Source organism: Drosophila willistoni, unplaced genomic scaffold (assembly GCF_018902025.1).
Source record: "Drosophila willistoni isolate 14030-0811.24 unplaced genomic scaffold, UCI_dwil_1.1 Seg251, whole genome shotgun sequence".
Classification (NCBI taxonomy): Eukaryota; Metazoa; Arthropoda; class Insecta; order Diptera; family Drosophilidae; genus Drosophila; species Drosophila willistoni.
The window spans coordinates 301,749-322,705 of NW_025814213.1; the positions used below are offsets into that span (position 1 = coordinate 301,749).

A 20,957-nucleotide genomic window follows, 5' to 3' on the forward strand; every position below is an offset into this window, starting at 1 on the left:
GTGCTATCCGAATTGCATCAGAATGGAAGAAAGTTGGGCTGAAGTTCCTTTACAAGAAATGCTAGACCACACCATTACGAGAATTGTTGGTGCGCATCCCGAAGTTTTTAGCCTCGGATAATGGCGATAAATATAAGTCTTTGAGCCTCATTTCTAAATGGGGTTGCGATGGGACTTCGGGACACGCGACATATCGGCAGAGCTTCAGTAATTCGGAGCTTAAGATGGCAGATGAGCACATATTTTTCATATGCACAGTAAAAGCGTTACTGGCGAAAGGCGCTAAGTTCGCAATCCCAGTGGAGAAGAGAAAATTCGCTCTCTTTAAATATATAGCAGACGGAGAGGAGCTAGTGCAGACTCTTAAAGACAAAGAGAAACAAGAGGAAGCACGCACAAAATTCTCTTTATTAATAAAAGACCACAAAACATCTAAAAAAAGAAGAAGCAGTTGATCGTGCAATACTTGACACAGTGGAACAAACAAGGAAATTTCTTAGACAGAATGATGACATATTAATTTTAACTTCAGATAAAGGGAATAAGACGGTTGCAATGGATAAGACTGAGTATGAGAAAATGGATAGTATACTTAACGATTTAAATACATATAGAACTTTAAGGAAGGGCCCAACCACTAGACAACAGACCAATAACAACGAATTGGTGGAAAAATTATACAAACATGAACTTATTTCACGGACCGAACGAAATAAGCTTATAACAAACACATCAATTCCACCAAGAATATATGGATTACCTGAAATTCATAAAGAAGGTATGCCATTGAGAACAATGTGCTCATCAATTGGTTCTCCATCATACGGACTATGCAAATACATAGTCAACATATTAAAAAATATAACGGCAGACTCAACATACAACGTAGAGAACGCCTCAGAATTTAAGACAAGGATTAAAGGATGAAAGATTGATATCATTTGACGTAGTCTCACTTTTTCCCAGTATTCCAATAGAATTGGCACTTGACACTATTAGGAAAAAGTGGACAAAAATAAAATAGTATATAAAATACCGTGCAACGGGACCAATGAAGAAAACTGTGATAAAATGTATATAGGGACAACCAAATCGAGGCTAAAAACTAAACTATCACAACATAAATCTGACTATAAACTTCGTAAACACTCCAATGTACAAAAAACGGCACTCATGGCCCACTGTGCCCCAAATTTTGACGAAGTAAACATAATAGACCAAGAACAACATTACAACAAACGATACACTTTGGAGATGCTGCACATAATAAATACCCCGACAAATATAAGAGTTAATTATAAGGTATGTTACGAGTCACATTATCGCAGTAATCCAAACTACGCCCATGTAGGGCCCCTTTTCATTTTTACTTTTTATTTTGATACGCCCATGGAGGGCATATTAAATATTCCAACATCAAAACTAACTGTAGTTTTTTTTTTTCTAGCTACTGTCTTGATGTGGCTGCAGCGTCGACGCGTCGCGGGGAGAACAACCTCCCGACAGCGGACGCTGCACTGTATGCCGACACTGATGTCATTTCAGCTTTTTTCCAGCCAGATCTGGCTGTTTTGAAACTTAAATTGCGGGAATTCTAGCTTTTTTAGCAAATTCAAATATATATTTTTTAAATTTTACTTTTTCTCAATTTGGTGAGTTGTTTCTATCGCATTTGACGATGGTTTTGAGAAAGAAATCAAAGCATTGAACCTAAAATCCTTAGAAGAAAAAAATCTAAGAGAATGCTGCACGGGTTTTGTAGTTGAGCTGGTCAAACAGTTGAAGCAAAGGTAAATATTTAATTATTTTTATTTAATTGTTATAAATACAATTTTGTCAATTTTAGATTGCCGGATAACTTTAATATATTAAAACAGTTTGATGCTTTTTCTGTTGAAAACATCTTGAAAATCAAAAACAAAAGCATCACTCCGATCCTGGAGTATTTTAATACTCCCAATATTGACCAAATTGAACGTAAGTACTATGAAGTTAGGCAAGTACAATGGGAAAATGTCGACGACACGGTTAAGTTCTGGAATGAATGAAGTAAAATACCGGGATTCTGGCGGAAACTGCAGATTTCATGAAGTGGCTTTAGTTGCTCTTCAAATATTGTCACTGCCTTGGTCGAATGCCGAAGTGGAAAGGGTTTTTAGCCAAGTGAATTTGGTTAAATCCAAAATCCGAAACAGGATGAGCGTTGATACGTTAAAAAGCTTTTTTTCGATGTTTTTTGCCGGAGATTCAGCTTTTTTTAGCTGTTTTCTTGAGTCGATTTAGCTGTTTTGGCCTAACAAAAAATGACATCACTGCATGCCGACGCTAAAGAGACCATGAGAAAATCAAAAGTGAAAGAGAGAGACGGCGATCGTGACGCGTGCCAAAGCACAAAACGCTTTCGTATGTTTTCACCGTTAGGACATAAGTAGGCAGAGCAAGGGTGGGTTTGTACAGAGAGCTAGAATTAGGAGTAAATCACTTCGCCTTGACTACGAGAGTGTAAAGTTTAATAAGTGAAACCAACAGCAGGAGTAAAGAAACATAGTGCCATAAAAAAATCATCAAGTGGAATACAAGGAGTAGCAGGTGAGCCCATGTCCTAAGATCCTTTTTGCTTGATTGCGGTAGGGACCCAAAATTACAAAAGATGTTTAGAATTAGTTAGTTATCAATAAACTCTGTACTATCTGATCAGCGGATTTCGGCAGGATGAGTTATTCTCCTGCAGACGAAGTCAGTCGCTGATCTCCAGGCTCAGTAACTCAAGGTGAAGAGGCAACGGATCTTGGCCAAGCGGGCTTCGCTTGGCTGACAAGATCAGTCGTTGCAGTTCCTCTTCACCATCCCTTTCTAATAACCCCACTAACATTTCCTTTCACGCTTTCCTTTCCCAGCCCAAGAGGCAACGGATCTTGGCCAAGCGGGCTTCGCTTGGCAGACAAGATCAGTCGTTGCTGCTCCTCTTGGATTCTCCTCCTACCCCTTTCCCTTTCCTTTCCTCCCCTTCATGTGGTCTCAGTCTCATATCATAATACTCTTCAAGGTCTCCAGATCAAATAAATGTTCTGTAGACGGGACTCTGGAGACTGAGAACTGTACCCCAGCCAGAGCTTCCTTACAGGTAGATACAGACAACTGAGCGCATTTATACAGGCATTTATTAGGGACAAGTCAGTGTGTATCTTCACGTCATAGTGTGCGGACGTGTAAAAATAAGTAGATGTTGCATGTTGTTAAATTATGTTATGTTAAAGTAAATCACAATTAAATGTTTTTATAGTTGCCGTGAAGACGACCACCGATGAGTGGTCGAAATATATCGGAGAAGAAAATAAAAACAAACTGTTTTTTATTTTGTTTTATTCACCCAACAATTTTACCTCGAGCCGGCAAAATATACATCTAATAATAATAATGGTTAAAATAATAGTTTATAATAGTTAAAAGAATAGTTTATAATAGTTACAAATGCAGACAATAAAATTGTTAAAAACATGTAAAGAAAAAAAAAAAGCGTAACAAAAATTTTTAAGTTGCAAAAAGTTATTAAATATTGTGCCTTGAAGGGTCCAAATAATATAAAAATTACCATTATTGCAAAATTGTTTTTATTTTTTGAGTATTTAATTTCGTTACGCTAGATCAGCCAAGTCACCCACTGTGCATTGTCTGGGACTACCTGCACTTTGCCAATGTTGCTATAAGAACCCACCACTACATTGACGACACGTTGCATGCTATCTATGGCACCTCCTACAGAAATCCTACCTACATGGCTGCAGATGGGATGTTCTTGAACGACACGTTGCCATCAGAGATGCAACAGGCGTATGAATTGGAAGTGAGCAACATAATGAAGCTACTTGGGCTATTAAGTAGCTTTTATGAAAGAAACGGAATCAATCAGGACATATTATCTAAAGAATGCAACAGTAACATGCTTGAAATGATTGGTCATTTTGTCCGATTCGCGGGTGAACAATATTTAAATGTAATAAGGCCCAAAGCACTAACTATTAACCAAAGGAGACAGGGGCTTAAACAGTTGGCTTTTATTATATTTAAGAGCCACTCTGTTTTCAAATAGTGAAAAGCCAACCTATTTTTCTCTCTTACTTTTGTCCGTAAAAAAAAACTTTCTCATTTTCACTTTCTTTTTGCGTCCTGAATCGTTTTTACGCTCTTTCCAAACTTACAGCTATCGCGGCCACATCGTTGTTTCTCAAAAAATATTGAAATATTGTGTAAAATGGACCAAAATAATGTTAAATGGATGGTAAGTAAAATATATATTTATTATTATATTTTTAATAATAAAAATTAAAAAACGGTATTTGATTAATTTAATTAATCAAATGTTTTTTTACTTCCAAATTTACTTCAGTCAACACGTGGCATTTTAATGCGTGTGTGTGCATGTTGAGTGAAGTGAATTCTCTACTACAAATCTGCCGCAGCGCTGCCGTTTCACATACACCGTAAATCAGAGCCCGGCACTCATATCCCCCGGGGGACGAACTCGTTCGGCACCTCTTATAAGTGTAAGCCGAACGGCTGCCGAAGTCCTCACAGAAAAAAATCAAAAATATAAGGGTGGATTTAGACTAGGGATGGCAAAAAAAATAAATTAATCGATTATTGTATCATATGATTATTTTTTTCCTTGCGATTATTAATCCAAGCAGAAAACAGTAGCGCTGTGCAACTGTATGCAATTTTGGGTATACCGATCTCATTTCCTCCCAGGCGTCAATGACGTTGCGCTTTAGCTCCAAAACAGGAGAGTTGAGGAAAAAGCTCAGCTCGTCTTGGACATCGGTATACTCCGCTTCTTTTTTGCGGCGTTTATGTGCCAACGATTTATGGTGGGCCCATAAGTCGAACTCCACTTCACTACTAACTGAGCCATCACTAACACTGTCTTGGCTTTCATTTGCATGGCCTATAGTCGCCATTTCTCTCCGTATATTTTTCATTACTGAAGCCAAGGCAAGAGCATCTTGAAAATGGATTCTCTTGAAGCGGGGGTCCAGCAAAGTTGATGCAGCCAACAAAAACGACTGTTCCATTCCTCCAAAACGACGATCAAATTGAGCCAGTAAATTTGTTTTCAGTTTATTGCCAGTGGTTGTATTGCAGATCACCTTCATTATTTGTTGGCGTCCACAATGAGCAATCGGTATGACCAGGCTCAATGTAGCATATTTTTCACTACTTATTTGAGTGGTCATAGCCTCTACTGGCTTAAGCAATGAAATTATTTCAACTATTTCGTTTTTTCCTTGGTTGAAATCATTTCTGGAGATTCCGCTAAGTTTAATACTACTTGGCCAATGTAGTGTATTAATTTTAAAAAACGCTCCAGCATATAAAATGTTGAGTTCCATCTAGTTTTGACATCTTAAATTACTTTTAATGCTTTTCCTTCTGGGACGCCAGCAGATTGTTGTAGCTTTAGCAAATTCTCCTTCGATTTTGTACTGCGTTCGAACCAAACTACAATACTCCGGCACCTCCTCAATCACCTCCGTTGCTTGTGGAAACTCCAGTGCGTTCACACACACTAAGTTTAAAGTGTGCGCGAAGCAAGGGATGTGGCGCGATCTTCCAAAGCTGTCATGCATTGATTTAACAATATTTGCACCATTATCTGTTACCACTGCCGTAATTTGGTCTTTTCCAATGGAAAAGCTCTCCAACGAAGCCATGAACACGTTAGAGATGTGATCTGCGGTGTGGGCTTCTGGTAATTTAAAAACTCCAACTGTGGCACTGATTTGCTTATTTTCAAATAAGCCATGTAGAGTAATTCCAATTACGCTGGTCAAATTTTTATCAGTCCATATGTCTGTGGTTAATGACAATCCCGACATTTGACCCACCATTTTTTTAAACTTGGCAACTTCTACGTCATACATTTTAATTATTTCCGATTTAATAGAGGGGAAAAACCTTTTTCATCATTTTTAAAAATCCTGATCCTAAAATTAAATTTAGTATTACTGAATTTACAATATTAGTTATGATATTCAATTCATTATTACCTTCAACCATAGAAAATGGATAATTATCCGTGATAATAAATTCCATTATAATCTTAGTTATTTCGTCGTGCTTAGAGCCCCCTAATGCAAAGCTATTTACGTTTGCAAATGTTGTTTGGATTTTTGGTTGCGTTTGCACAGGCTTTGGATCTTGCGCTGTTGACGTAGACGCAACCACCTCCTCTTCATCTTCAGATATTTATCAAATATTTACGTTTATTATAAATAAAAGCTGAAATACTAACCTTGAGGTGCGCAAACTCTTTGGCGTGTTTCAGTTTTAAATGCTGCAACATATTTGTTGTATTTTGGCAGTATTTTAATTACTTCCCATACAAATTGCATTTCACTTCTTTGTTATTGACTTTGTTGTAGTAATTCCACACTTTACTTTGCGTCGGCGCCATTTTTTTCGCTTTTAATTCGTAATGAAATAGTTTGCTGTATGAGCTTGGCTTGTAAAATTCGCGCTGAAATTCACTCACCTAAGCGATTATTTGATCGAATAATCGATTATTGAATAGATTAATCAAATGTCATTAATCGATTATATTTGCTGCACTCGTTTTCTTGATTTGAGGCAGAATTTGATGAAGTTTCATTTTGCGCAGTGTAAAGCAACATACGCACACATCCAACTAAACTTTTTTAGCGCTCTCTTTGTGCCCAAACAAAATTTAGTCCACATGTCAAAAGTACCTACACTTAAAAAATATGTTTGTTGACAACTGAACAAAAATTTTTTTTCTCGATCGAAAATTTGTATTTGATGTGCAATGCGTTATTCGCTATCAAATTCCTTTAAAACTGGTTATAATCCATTAAATAATAATTTTACATTACCTTTATGACATAATTATAATGCATTTAAAAATTTCTCGAAATATTTTAATCTAATTATTTTAGCTAAACAGTTTTTTTAGTGTAAAACACAAACACAAATGCAAAGCCTCAATTTCGATTGTATGTATGCCTACCCCTGATTTAAACTAACAATAAGATGTATCGATACATATCGAGGTTTTTTCAAAAGACTCAAAGTATCGAGGTACGCAAACCAGCTCCAGCTCTACTGCTTGCGTCGAAATGTTGTGGAAAACTAAATCCATGGTGAAATAAGTACTTACTTAAAATAATAATAAGTACTTATTTCACCATGACTAAATCCACTCAAATCATATGAGTCATATGCTCTTGATTTTTTTGTGTGAGCACTTCGGCAGCCGTTCGGCTTACATGCATAAGAGACGCCGAACGTGTTCGTTCCCCGGGGAATAGGGGTGCCGGTCCCTGACCCAATCGTACTTCATCATGATCTGTATTATCTCTTCTACTTGGTGCATGTTCAAGATCGTAGTCTTGTTTTGTTAGTGAAATATTTTGCTCTCTTATCTAAAAATTTTAAGTCATTGATAAGCTGGAAGAATTTTACCAATCGAAAATGTAAAAAGCCAAATATTACACTTTTGCACTGCAAGTATTTTTAAACAAATATTTTTATGCATTTTTTAATATTTTAAAAACGGGGTACAGCTTTTTAAAGTTGTCTATGCGGTTTGGCATACTTTGCGTGTAGCGTCGCACATATTTCATGTATTTCACAACTCAATCATGCCATTTGGAGGCGCCGCATATTTTGCAAGCTCCATAGGTTATTTATGATATTCATTGCTATGGCCACTTCATGGTTTGAAAGTTTTGGTTTTGGTAACTGTCTGAAACTGTCTGCTGAAATATGCATTTTTCAGAAGCAAGACCTATTGATGCCAAAGACTCCTCCCAAATTTTCTTGCATAATTTTTAAGTATTGCTCCTTACGTATTATTCCATCAGCATGTACCGACGAGTGTACACATACATAGACAGAACGAAATCACAAGCGACATGGTCCTGCCTTCGTCGTTCTGTAGTCTGTGCTAGATCACATTATTTTCGTAACTGCTTGGCCCTCTCCCCAATTTACGCTCTCATTGAGAGTACGAACGTTCGGGGTTTTGCCGAAGTTCTCTGGGGTTCCATGACTAGGCTAGCGTTTGCAATCAAAAAATCATGCGTTTGTCCCATCTACATATGTGTTATATGGTTAGTGATTATACTTATGTACGTTTGTTCAAAATTGGGTAAATATTCTTTTGCGGAAATTCGAATTTATAGTTAAGTGTTTCTACTATACCCGCCCTGTTTCTATGAGGATAAATGAAAAAAAAAATACCTACTGTAGAAAAGTGCACATCGAAAATGGGGGATAAGGACCTTCCACCCACACGTTTTGTCGCAGTCAAGACAAAACAGTCTACCAAATATTTGACCCTTTTTCTAAACAAGTTTAAAACATTCAGGTAACTATCTACTTAGGTAACAATACTTTCGAATAATTGGTCAGTATTTATGCAAAAAATTACCCGATGCGCAAAAGTGCACGTGCATGATTAAAAATTTCGATACCCACAATAGGTAAAAGGTATAAAACTTATTACCCTGAAGACAATGCTATATTATCATTGCATATTTTATTTTGCGGTTTAGTCAATCTTAAAAAATAGAGCGTGCAACACCAAATAGTCTCTATCTAATGTGGATGAAATAGTGAACAAGGTACTTCTAATATAAAGTGAACAACAAATGTTGTCAATACAAAGCGAATAAAACGTATGTAATATAAAGTGAATGAAACTTATATGTAAAGTGAATAAAAAGCCTATGTAATATAAAGAGGATAAAAACTATATTTGATAAGAAGTGTATTCGTAGGGGGGTTGAATTTCCTAAGTAGGCAGCTAAATGAATTTTTTCCTTAAAATGTCTTCCTTCAAGAAATTGGGCACTGCAGCAATCTCACTTCAATGTTCTTTTTTATTCACTTGTAAGTTTGACACTAAAACTAGCTTAATTAAGAGCAGGGCACCAAGCCCCGCTTGGAGCGAAGTGTGGGGAGTTCTTTCGTGGGGAGAGCGATGGGCACCATCGGGAGAGCGGCGCGAGGTGAAAGCTTCCGCCTCCTTTAACCCTTGTGTTGCCCGGTTGGGCATAAACATGCTCCCCCCCTTGCAGGAGTGCAAGACCCAGGCAGTTTAATGGCACGCTCCGGACAGGGTCCAGCCAAAAACTGTGCGCATCGCAATCGGCCGCCCGCCAACCCCAGGTAGACTCCCTTCTAGCATGACCTCCGTGATCACATCCGCGCCCAGGACCAGAGACACTGACGACGGTCGGTAGAACGTCTCATCCGCCAGGACGATGCCCTCAAACTTTTTGGCGATCTGTGGGTCCACCGGAGCGCTTGGAGTGCGGCAGCACAAGCCATCGACCACCTTCAGGATCGCCTCCAATCGCCATCCTTCACTGATTGGGGACCGGATCACTGCTGCCACCGCTTTCTCTGCCCCTATATTGACGGCTGTCAACTTGAAGGCCGTGGCCAATGACGTCGCCATCGACGATACCGCAGAACAAGGGTCCACCAGGGCCTTCACGTCGAAGGTTTTTCCCTCCGTCTCAATGCGCACCATCGCCGTGGGCATCAGATGCGGATTGCGGTGCTGCAGCAGTGTGGTCAAGGTCAGTTTCGGATCGGAGGCTGGCGTTGGCGCGACCCTTCGTCTGGAGGACTCGGGGGTGACTCGGCGTACGACGGAGCTTGGAGTGCGTCGACGTGGCTGTTCATGGAAGTGAAGCAGCGTGTGGTGATCCTCCTCACAGATTCGGCACTTATCACCGCTTAAGCAGCTTCCTCCGGAATGTTGGTGGGCCAGGCAATTGGCGCAGTACTTATTCGCCAGCACTGCCCTCATCCTCTTCTCCACGTTCAGCCGCAGGAAGCGACGGCATCGCTTCAGAGGATGGATTCCGCGACAGACTCGGCAACGGAAGGACTCAGTTCCTCGCGAACATCTGCGCTCCTCTTTCGATGCCTGTACTGAACGCGGTCTCGGAGCCATGGAAACGGGATCTAGGTTGACGAATATCAGGAAGCTGCCGGGACAAATAATGAAGAAAGCGGATTAATGTAGGACGATAAAACACATATTACTACTGGCAGCTCGGCCCTTCTTCCTTGGGAGGAAGGACCAAGTGCTGGACGCTACTGTAGTTTTACGTAATGGGTTTGAATTCTTTCTTCTGGAGGAAGAAAGATCAACTTTGCGACGGGACGCTTCACAATACCGCGAGCGGTAAGCAGTTCGACGACGCGGACATTGCCGTCACTGCCAGGGTGTGTCTGGTGGATTCGCCCGAGACGCCATTCATTAAATGGAAGATTGTCGTCTTTGAGTACCACCAGATCGCCCACTTCAAGATTTTTAGAAGGGAATCGCCACTTATTGCGCTTATGTAGCTCCTTCAGATACTCGTCTTTCCATCGGGTGCAGAAATGCTGACTCACGGCCTTCAGACGCTGCCACCGGTTAATGATAGACGGTACCTGATCCTTGATTTCAGGTTCCGTCACGGATAGCAATGGACCGCCAACTAGGAAATGGCCTGGGGTCAAAGCTAAAGAGTCGGTGGGGTCTTCAGACATAGGAGAAATCGGCCGCGAGTTCAAACACGCCTCTACCTTAGCCAGCAGCGTAGAGAACTCTTCAAAAGTATACCTTTGGTTGGAAGTGGCCTTGTAGAACAGAGTTTTAAAACTCTTAACTCCAGCCTCCCACAACCCTCCCATGTGTGGTGCCCCGGGAGGGATGAAATGCCAGGACAGATTCTGATGGCTGTAGTGGGATAATATTTTCTGCTGGGTAGCATTTAGGAAATCTTTTTCAAGCACTCTGGATGCACCTACGAAGTTTTTCCCGTTGTCGGACTGCACTTGCTGGGGACACCCTCGCCTCGATACAAAGCGAGCGAATGCTGCCAGAAATGCTTCGGTACTCAAATCCGAAGTTGCCTCAAGGTGAATGGCTTTGGTGGAAAAGCAAACAAAGACACACACATATCCCTTTGATATGCGGCAAGCGCGGCCGGTGAAACTCTTGATGTCGAAAGGACCTGCAAAATCTATACCGGTGGTCGTGAAAGGACGTGCGAAAGTAGTTCGCTGGGCCGGAAGGGTGCCCATTAGCTGTGATTGCAGCCTTCTTTTATAAATCACACAGACTTTGCATGAATTGACCACCGATTTTACTAGATTCCGCAGTCTTGGAATCCAGTATCTCTGTCGGATGAGACGGACTACCAGTTGGCTGCCCCCATGGAGAGAGATCTGATGCGTGAAAAGCACCAACAGCCGGGACAACGGTCTTACTACTGGCAACAGAATGGGGTTACGCTCATCGTAACTAAGGGCCGCTGCTTGTTGCACGCGCCCACATGCTCGGATCACACCTGATGCGTCAATGAAAGGATTCAAATTGAGAATGGTGCTAGACGTGGGCAGAGATTTCTTCTGCTGTAGACACCGATGTTCCGTCGGAAAGTAATCACGCTGAGTGACTCGGATCAACGCCTGGAGTACTTGATTGATCTCGCTAGAGGTCACCTCCCCGGAGTAATCGTTTGGCAGTTTACGACACCTTCTGCCGAAACGGATCACATATGCTATCACTCGTAAGGCACGTGCCAGATTGGAAAAACGAGATAATATCTCGTTGGCTGGCTTAGCGATCGCGACGTGGACCTTCACTACCCGCTTCTCCAAGGCAGTGTCTAGTGGGAGTGGTGTCGCTCGCTGCCAGGACTCTTGTGGTTCCCGTAGCCATGGTGGGCCGTGCCACCACAAATCCTTGTGTACCAATTCCTGCGCACTCAGGCCGCGGCTAGGGAGATCTGCTGGGTTGTCCTCTGAACGAACGTGATTCCATGGGGCGTCATTTGTTGCCGTCACAATCTTTGCTACCCGATTTGCGACAAACGTTGTCCATGTGCAGGGTGGCTTATTTAACCACGACAGTACGACGGTGGAATCTGACCAATAAAAAGCCTCCGCATTATCAACTGGAAGTTGCGGAAGAACTGCAGCTGCCAGTTCCGCTAAAAGTGTAGCTCCGCATAATTCAAGGCGGGGCAATGAAACCGTTTTAACCGGGGCGACTCTAGATTTCGCTGCAAGAAGGCAGCATGATATGCCTTGGTCATTGCTAACGCGCACGTAAATTGCGGCACCATAAGCCCGCTGTGACGCATCGCAAAAACAATGGAATTGGATGTCGGAATTTGGGTCATGAAGAACCCATCGTGGAATTCGGATCTGGTCAAGGAAGGAGTAGCTCTTTGTAAAATCCTGCCACCTGTGATGGAGTTCACTGGGCAATTGATCATCCCACCCTAGCTCTTGTAACCAGAGCTCTTGCATAAACACCTTGGCTTGAATCACAAAGGGAGCCAGCCAGCCAGCGGGATCGAATAGCTTGGCGATCTGCCCGAGGACTTCTCGCTTAGTATAAGCTGACTTGACATCTTGGGGTGAGATGACAAAATAAAACTCATCCGTAGTCGCTTTCCATCGGATTCCCAGTGTTTTCGCTGTGCTGGCCTCTTCGATGTCGAGGAAATCAGCATTCAGTAAATGACTCTTTGGAATACAACTGAGCACGCTCTTCACATTCGATGTCCACTTGCGCAAGGGAAAGCCAGCTGAACCAAGAGCGTCTTGAAGTTCATTGACCATTGCGATTGCCGTTGTTTCATTATGAGCCCCTGCCAGGACATCATCGACATACATATAGGACTTGATAATATCGCTAGCCAAAGGAAATTTGGATTGTACATCACTTGCGAGTTGCTGAAGTACTCGGATGGCTAAGAACGGAGCACAGTTAATGCCAAACGTGACGGTATTCAGCTCGTAATCACCAAGTTGCCCCTCTTTATTTCGGAACAGGATCCTCTGAAATGGCGTGTGGATTTGATCGACCATAATTTGGCGGTACATTTTTGTGATGTCGGCATTGAAAACTACTCGGAAAAAACGCCACTTGAGAATCTGAGTAGTGAGATCGGACTGAAGTACCGGACCAGGGTAAAGTATGTCGTTGAGACTTACTCCGTTGGTGGACTTGCTAGAGGCGTTAAAAACTACCCGTACCTTTGTTGTGGTGCTGTCGGGCTTGAAAACCGCATGGTGTGGCAAATAAAAATTGTTATTAGTGCCGTCAAATGGAACCTGACGCATGTGGCCCAAGTCCAAATATTCTTGGATGACGGCGTCATACTCAGTTTTTGCCGGAATATTTTTAAGGAGTCGGCTTTCGTTTTTTAGGAACTGAGCCAATGCCCCTGGTCTGGAATGACCAAGGTTGATGTTGGTTGGATCTCGAAACGGAAGTGAGACCGTATATCTCCCCGCAACATCTCTTCTTGTGGTCTTCTGGAAATTGACCTCGCAAACAGAGTCAGAATCTTCTACCGGTTTGCCCGGTAGATCCTCCACCTCCCAAAACCTTGTGAGAAGAGTTTCAAGTCCCTCCTCTCTGCTAACTGCGACCCTCGTGGTGAACGCGGCACATGAACTGACGGGGACCCCTTGCAACGGGCCTGAAATGACCCAACCGAATCTCGTCTCTTGAGCCATTAAAGATCCGCACACTTCGGTCTGGATGCCGGAAAGAGTCACCGCTGGTATTACATCAATGCCAAGGAGTAGATCGATCTTTGCCTTTAATCTGAAGGAGGGGTCGGCTAGAGGAATATTGGGCATTCCTTCCAGTGTGGCTTGGGCTATCGTACATGACGGCAAATCATCAGCAACTTGGGACAAGACAAACGCTTCTATCTCGATCTGGACTGGAGGTCCATGCGATGACCGAATGCTTATGTGACAGACCTTCAAGGTTCTATTGACCTTTCCGTTAATGCCTGTCACTTCGGCCCTGACAGTTTGGAATGGTAACTTCATGAGTCGGAACATTCTTTCGGATATGAAATTGGCTTCAGAAGCCGGGTCTAATAGCGCCCGTGAAGCATAAGTAGTGCCCTTGTGCCAAAGGTCCACGATCGCTGTACCTAGCAACTTATCTCGTGAGGACCTTGCCTCAGAGGTAAAGTAAGTCCGGACAATATTGTGCGAACTGGGCTGAGCTGGGACCGACGTTGGATTATTCTCCGGTCGGGCGTCCTTGTGCAAGAGCGTATTGTGACGCCCCTTGCACGTGAAGCAATTGTGCTGACTCGGACAATCTTTTACTTGATGTCCTCTTGCGAAACAGTTCAGACAAAGGGACTTTTTCTTTATGTATGCCACCCTCTCTGGCACCGTCATCTGAAGGAAGCGGGGACATCGACGCACCGGGTGATTCTCCTTCATACAGAGATCACAGGATTTTGGTTTGGTGGTCACCTTGGCTTCAAATGTATTAGCCTTTCGGGTGGCTGGAATCGGATTTCGTGGAGGTTTCGATGTGGGAACCGAAATAGCCATTGCAGTTGTATTTTCCACCGCTTCGAGCGTACGGAACCGCTCAGTGAGGAAATCGTCCATCATTTGCCACTCTGGAATGGCAGTCTTGTCTCCCAGAGATTGCTCCCATAATGAAAGGGTATTCTTTGGCAATTTGATGGAACAGAAAAATACGAACATGCCTCCCCAAGTGGTTACTGGCAGGCCACAGTGCTCAAAAGCGCGAATGGATGCCTGCAGAGCATTCTGATGATCCTGTAATGCTTTTCCGGACTCATGGGAAATTTGAGGCAGGTCAAGAAGTGCTCGGAATTGGCTGTTCACGATAAGTCGCTTATTTTCGAAACGCTGTTTAAGTGCATTCCATGCCGTTTCAAAACCATCATTTGTAAGCGGGAATTTTGCTACAATGAGGTTGGCTTCACCCCTCGTTTTCGCTAGGAGATGGTACAGCTTTTCAACAGGGGAAATTCGCGAATCGCTTATGTAGATGGCTGTAAACAAGTCACGGAACGTGGGCCATTTTAAATAATCTCCCGTAAAGACTTCTGTGTCAATGGGTGGCAATCGACAGCCTCGTTCTGCTGGTGCAGAGGTAGGCGCATGACGGTTCGGAGGAGTCGGAGCAGACCTTTCATGGATAAGCTCGTTTAATCGAGCCGTGCATCGCTCGTAAACTTGATAGCATTTGTCATATTTAGCTTGGATGGCTAAATCTTCAGAGTTATCGTCTTTACCATCTATGAGTGCCTCGCATTTCTCATATTCCTGCTCGACCTTCTCCCACAACGCTTGAACTCGATCACGACGGACTTGGAGCGTAAATACGCTGACCTCGGACAGTGACGTGACGTGGTTGTCGACTTCAAACTGACTTAGTTTATCGCAAATGGAACCAAACTTCTTCAAAGCCATGGTGGAAGCAGCTAAAACCCTTTTGGTCTCGGACCGAGTGACTCTTGGGGCGGTTACCAAAATCTGTGGAAGTGGTACCAATGATTTGACCTCTTTTTGGCTTGCTCGTCGTGGCTCTGACGTGGCTTGCTGAAAGGTCGTGCTCGATGGTGCGGACTTGAGAGTTAGTGGACTAGAGAGGGTCTGAAATGCTCGGGAAGGAGGAGTAGTAGGGCTGGTACTCCTCTGGCGCTGACCTGGAGCAGCAATTGAGGATTTGCTCGGGGCTGCAGTGTTCTCAGCTGCTTTCTCGTCTTTTGACGGGCTCGTGCTCATAACCCCAGAGAGTGGCGGTTATAAAGTGGTGAGCTGGCTTGGCACGGCTTGAAAATTAGCCAAAAAGACGAACTGGAACGTTTGGGAAAAACTGGAACACTACCAAACCACTTGAAGAACGGCTTTGAAACGCCTTGAAATAGATTGAAAAAAAAACCAGAAAACGAGCTGGTACGTTTGGAATGACTTGGAACACTGCCAAAAAACCCTAGGAACGGCTTGGAACACCTTGGAATTCAAATATAACTACAAAGATGCGACTTGGAGCGGGTGGAAACACTTTGGAATTGAAATCGAACCAAAGATAAGACTTGAAACGCTTGGAAACACTTTGTAATTGGAATCTAACTCCAAAGATACGACTTGGAACGTGTGGGAATACTTTGGAATTGCAATATAACTCCAAAGATGCGACTTGGAACGTGTGGGAATACTTTGGAATTGCAATAGAACCAAAGATACGACTTGAAACGCTTGGAAACACTTTGGAATTGGAATCTAACTCCAAAGATACGACTTGGAACACGTGGGAATACTTTGGAATTGAAATATAACTCCAAAAAAATACGACTTGGAACACGTGGGAATATTTTGGACTTGAAATGTAACTCCAAAAATACGACTTGGAATACGTGGGAATACTTTGGAATTGAAATATAACTCCAAAAATACGACTTGGAACACGTGGGAATATTTTGGACTTGAAATGTAACTCCAAAAATACGACTTGGAATACGTGGGAATATTTTGGACTTGAAATGTAACTCCAAAAATACGACTTGGAGCACGTGGGAATATTTTGGAATTGAAATATAACTCCAAAAAATACGACTTGGAACGCGTGGGAATAGAATAAACAAAAACGCGGAACACAAATTTTTACCAATTAAATATTATTCGATTTTTTCCTCAACGTGACCCTTCAACCTATATACCCCACAAAGTGCCTGCCAACCTAGGGTATACAGCACAGCTACTTTTGGTCGTTTGCTTTGTGCCGGTCTTTGGCACATGAGCTTGCAGCTGTGCTGGTATACTGCAGTTAAGCGGTACTTATGTATGCTCGTATGTATGTATGTATATAGGCTGCAAGGGATAGCGGGATTTGTTCGCGGTGGTGGAAAAATATATTTGTGTGCGAAAAAATTAGAAATTTTGTGGAATGTATGTATGTATGGATATGTATATGGGAATCAATATGTAAAATTTTATGTATGGAAAAAATATGTATATGTATATGGATATGAATATATATATGTAAAATTTTATGTATGGAAAAATATGTATATATATGTATGTGTATGGATATGTATATATATATGTAAAATTTTATGTATGGAAAAATATGTATATATATGTATGTGTATGGATATGTAAAATGTTGGAGTATATATATATGTATTTAAAAATTTCTTTTTCTCTTTTTTCTTTTTTTTTAAATATGAAAATATGGAATGGCGATATGCAGAGGTGTGAATGGATCGGATTTCTTTATATAAATTAATGTTTTTTTTTTTTTTTTTTAATATGATTTCTTTTGCTGTGTCTAACCGATATGCCCCCAACTTTATAGGGTGTCTGGTCACCAGAAATGTCTAAGTGTGGCTTTTATATGTGAGAGGGTGGTTCACTTTCGTTTTTTTTTTTTTAAAAATCTTTATTATTTGTATTGAAAATTTTCTTCTCTTCGTTGAAAACCACCTTTCACTGCGCGCACACTTTTCCCAGGAGTGGACTGTATTTGCACAAAACCTTTATTTTTGGATTTAATGTAGCACTGGATATGTTTGTAATTTTTGTCACATTCACACACTCTGCTTGCATATACATATATATCTTATATGTAGGAGATCACTTTTTTCGTAGGTTTGATTCACTGCATACATACATATGTGTTAATATTTTTTTGAAATTGCGAAAAAATATATATTGGAAATAGGCAAATAAAATATGGCGCCTTATATACTTGGCCTATATATGCCAAAGTGCGAGGAAAAAACTTGAAGTGGGCGAACCAATATGGCGCCTTATGTACTGGACACATATATATGTATGAAAATTTGGGGACCAAAATTTTCTCTCCTTTGAGGAGGAAAAATTTGCGCGAAAGTAATTTTTACTTGGATTAGGAGAATCAATGGCAACAATTATATGTATGTGAGTATGGGTACGGATGCTGGAGGCATGTACATGTACTCATATACCTATAATTTGCAAAAAAATTACTTAGCTTGAAATATGGATGAAATTCCACCGATGCTAGTGGTTCGAGAGGATCTTAGTATCCGGCTCGAAGGACCAAATGTATTCGTAGGGGGGTTGAATTTCCTAAGTAGGCAGCTAAATGAATTTTTTCCTTAAAATGTCTTCCTTCAAGAAATTGGGCACTGCAGCAATCTCACTTCAATGTTCTTTTTTATTCACTTGTAAGTTTGACACTAAAACTAGCTTAATTAAGAGCAGGGCACCAAGCCCCGCTTGGAGCGAAGTGTGGGGAGTTCTTTCGTGGGGAGAGCGATGGGCACCATCGGGAGAGCGGCGCGAGGTGAAAGCTTCCGCCTCCTTTAACCCTTGTGTTGCCCGGTTGGGCATAAACAAGAAGTGAATACAAGTGTTTAATAAAAAGAAAAAAATATTGGTAACAAAATTTTAAAAAGTTAGTTAGTTCAAAGTTATATTAGTTAGTTCAAATTATATTCTATTATTATTATTGTTTTTAATCGTTGTTTAGCCTTTAATATGCGAAGCGGATCTTCCTCATTACAAGACACTCGGCGACGGGCACCGCGGAACCAAAGTCGTGCCCATTATCAGCCTAACACTCCTGAAATGTATAATCGCCATGCTCAATACATGGTTGCTGTCCGTCGAGCCAATGTAGAACAGCAGGCAATCGAACCGCATTTCGACGCTCAGAATCATTCTGAAAGGCGTCGCAGCCTGCGAGTGAGTCTTGCACAACGCCTTCGAAATACGGAATCGCGTCGCCAATCTTGTCTCGATCCGGAATATAGTCCTGCATAACAAAAAATCCAGACGGCTGGACATAGTCAAGCTCGCTTGGATCCGGAGTACAGCTTAGCCAAACAGGCTCGGAACACCGAAACGCATCGACAAGCTCGTCAGGATCCAGGCTACGCTGCCGAGGAACAAGAGCGAAGCACAGACGGACATCGCTAAGCGAGATCAACAAATTCGGGAATGGCAGAGGGGCGCCTAATTACATTCAGAGAAAATTCTCAAATTCGATTGGAGGCATCTGGGAGGCAATCACAAAGGAATATTGCACCAAGATCAGAACAATCGCAAGAAGAACGGTATGAAGCCAGAGCAAGAGAACGCCAGCAAAGAAGAGGATCCGCAATTACAGTACACAAAAGGAAAATCAAGCAAGGACCATCGGAATGCTGCATATGAGGGGGGTCATAGGTCCCACACAAGGTCCATGGTTTGCACAAATTATCTATATCACTTAAGTTTCCAAATTTAGATGTAGGCAACGCATTTTTTCTGTCAGCTAAAATCCCTTGTCCGTCCGAAAAATATTTATTTTGCTTAAAATGCCACAAAGCCGTTTCTTATGGCGAAATTCCCGCCATTTGTCTTGGTAATGGTTTTCAATTTTCCGATATTCCTGAATGCCTCCAAGATTTAAATGCGCTGAAGAGCGCTTTGTTTCGCCGAGAATTCCTTTCATGCGAATTATGTCCCTCTGCTATGAGAGTCAATGCGGCGTTGGAGGTGCTGTGGTAAATCGTCCCATATCCTGATATTGTTACAGCCCTTCCTCGCACATATGACAATACCCATACTATCCAAATCCACTTAAAACGCAAGCTCGAGTGTAACCACAATTTTATGACAGAAACCATCCGTCCTGCCAACATTTTAAATGCTGTACAGTTTTTAGTAAATACCGATCTTTGGAGAAAACATGGCATTACTGTGTCTGTAGATTGGCTTCCTCAATTTAACAATGCCGGGAAAAATATAGACGTAGTCGTTCCTTATGTTGCAGACGTAGCCGATAGGTCAGTTGTCGATCAACTTCTTTTTCCCTTTTAGATAATTTAAATGTTCCAATGTAGATGAAGAAGAAAATCTAAATCCGGGTTGACACGAGACTTTGTTGGACAACAATGCACTAGAGCAGAACGCAATTACTAGCCGTATGGCATTGGCTCCCGGTGAAGGCCGTTGTCGAGTGGACTTAACATTGGACGAACACGCAGAAGTATTGTCCTTTCCTAAAATTTCATGTGCCCAGATTTTCAAAGCCAAAACTACATATGTTTGTCCGAAAAGCTCGTTCCCAAATCCATTATTACGATCGCCGTTACGCTAGAGTCCCCAAAGTTCTTTATATGTACAAGCGATACGAGCTTGAGCGAATTGAGAATTCGATATCCATTTGTCTAAGAAAAAAAGCTGGTCCAAATGTAATAGCAGCAAATATGCGTGATGATTTATATGTGGATAGTTTAGTTCAGCATGACGATGGATATCAAATTCCTAAAAGTTTGCGCATGATTAGACACTTTGGATTGCCTATATTTTTATAACATTATCTGCTGCTGAAACCAAAAGGACTGAACTATTGGTAATGAAACTTTTGGATAACAATATTATTAATAAGGAGGAAGCGGCAAACATTTCAAGTTCTGAGTTCCCAGTTACATGTCCTAGATATTTTTATAAGAGACTGCGAGAATTGACATAACAATTTAAATCTGACAATTCGAAGAATTTAAAAGGTCGCACTATTATTGCAGAATAGAGTTCCAACACTGAGGGTCACGCCACTCCTATGGCATGTACTAGTTTACTAGACCACCAAAAATAAACAATGGCGTTTCCACTAATATTGAACAGATGGTGAATTTTATCGATAAATTTACCACCACAAATGAAGACGATCCTGAGCTACATGAAATGATTTGGTTCCAGCGCCACAGACACAGTGCATCATGTCTAAGGGAACTTGGGGGTCAAGAATTTTGTCGGTTTAATATGCCGTACCCACTAATGCCTCAAACTGAAATATTGTTTCCATTAGAAGATGAAGAGTCAATTATCGATCAATATAAAAACCTTTTCAAAAAATTTAGGAATACCGAATGCTCAGCACAGAGCAAGAAGCCATTAGATTTAATGATTTTGAGAAATTTTTGGCCGACCTTGATACCACATATCAGGAGTATAAGCTTGCTAAATGCTTATAAGAGAGATATTTTGGGGCTACACCGCGCAAACATGGATATTCAATTTATCCTAGACGCCTATGCCTGTTGTAGTTATATAATAAACTACGTAAACAAATCAAACAGCGGCATCTTTCAATTGCT

The 20,957-nt window shown here is 41.6% G+C and overlaps 2 protein-coding genes across 2 annotated transcripts; both read right to left on the reverse strand.

The window, feature by feature from the left end:
• Nucleotides 1-9,045: 9,045 nt before the first annotated feature.
• On the reverse strand, nt 9,046-18,058 carry LOC124461185. Its single transcript, XM_047012739.1, has 2 exons — nt 17,839-18,058; nt 9,046-10,019 (listed from the first exon to the last, which is right to left on the reverse strand). The coding sequence occupies exon 2, from the start codon at nt 9,983-9,985 to the stop codon at nt 9,119-9,121; it is 867 nt and encodes a 288-aa protein (XP_046868695.1). The 5' UTR covers nt 9,986-10,019; nt 17,839-18,058; the 3' UTR covers nt 9,046-9,118.
• Nucleotides 10,129-15,297, reverse strand: LOC124461186. The gene is made up of 3 exons (XM_047012741.1): nt 15,120-15,297; nt 12,570-14,177; nt 10,129-12,089 (listed from the first exon to the last, which is right to left on the reverse strand). The coding sequence occupies exons 1-3, from the start codon at nt 15,295-15,297 to the stop codon at nt 10,129-10,131; spliced, it is 3,747 nt and encodes a 1,248-aa protein (XP_046868697.1).
• Nucleotides 18,059-20,957: the final 2,899 nt, after the last annotated feature.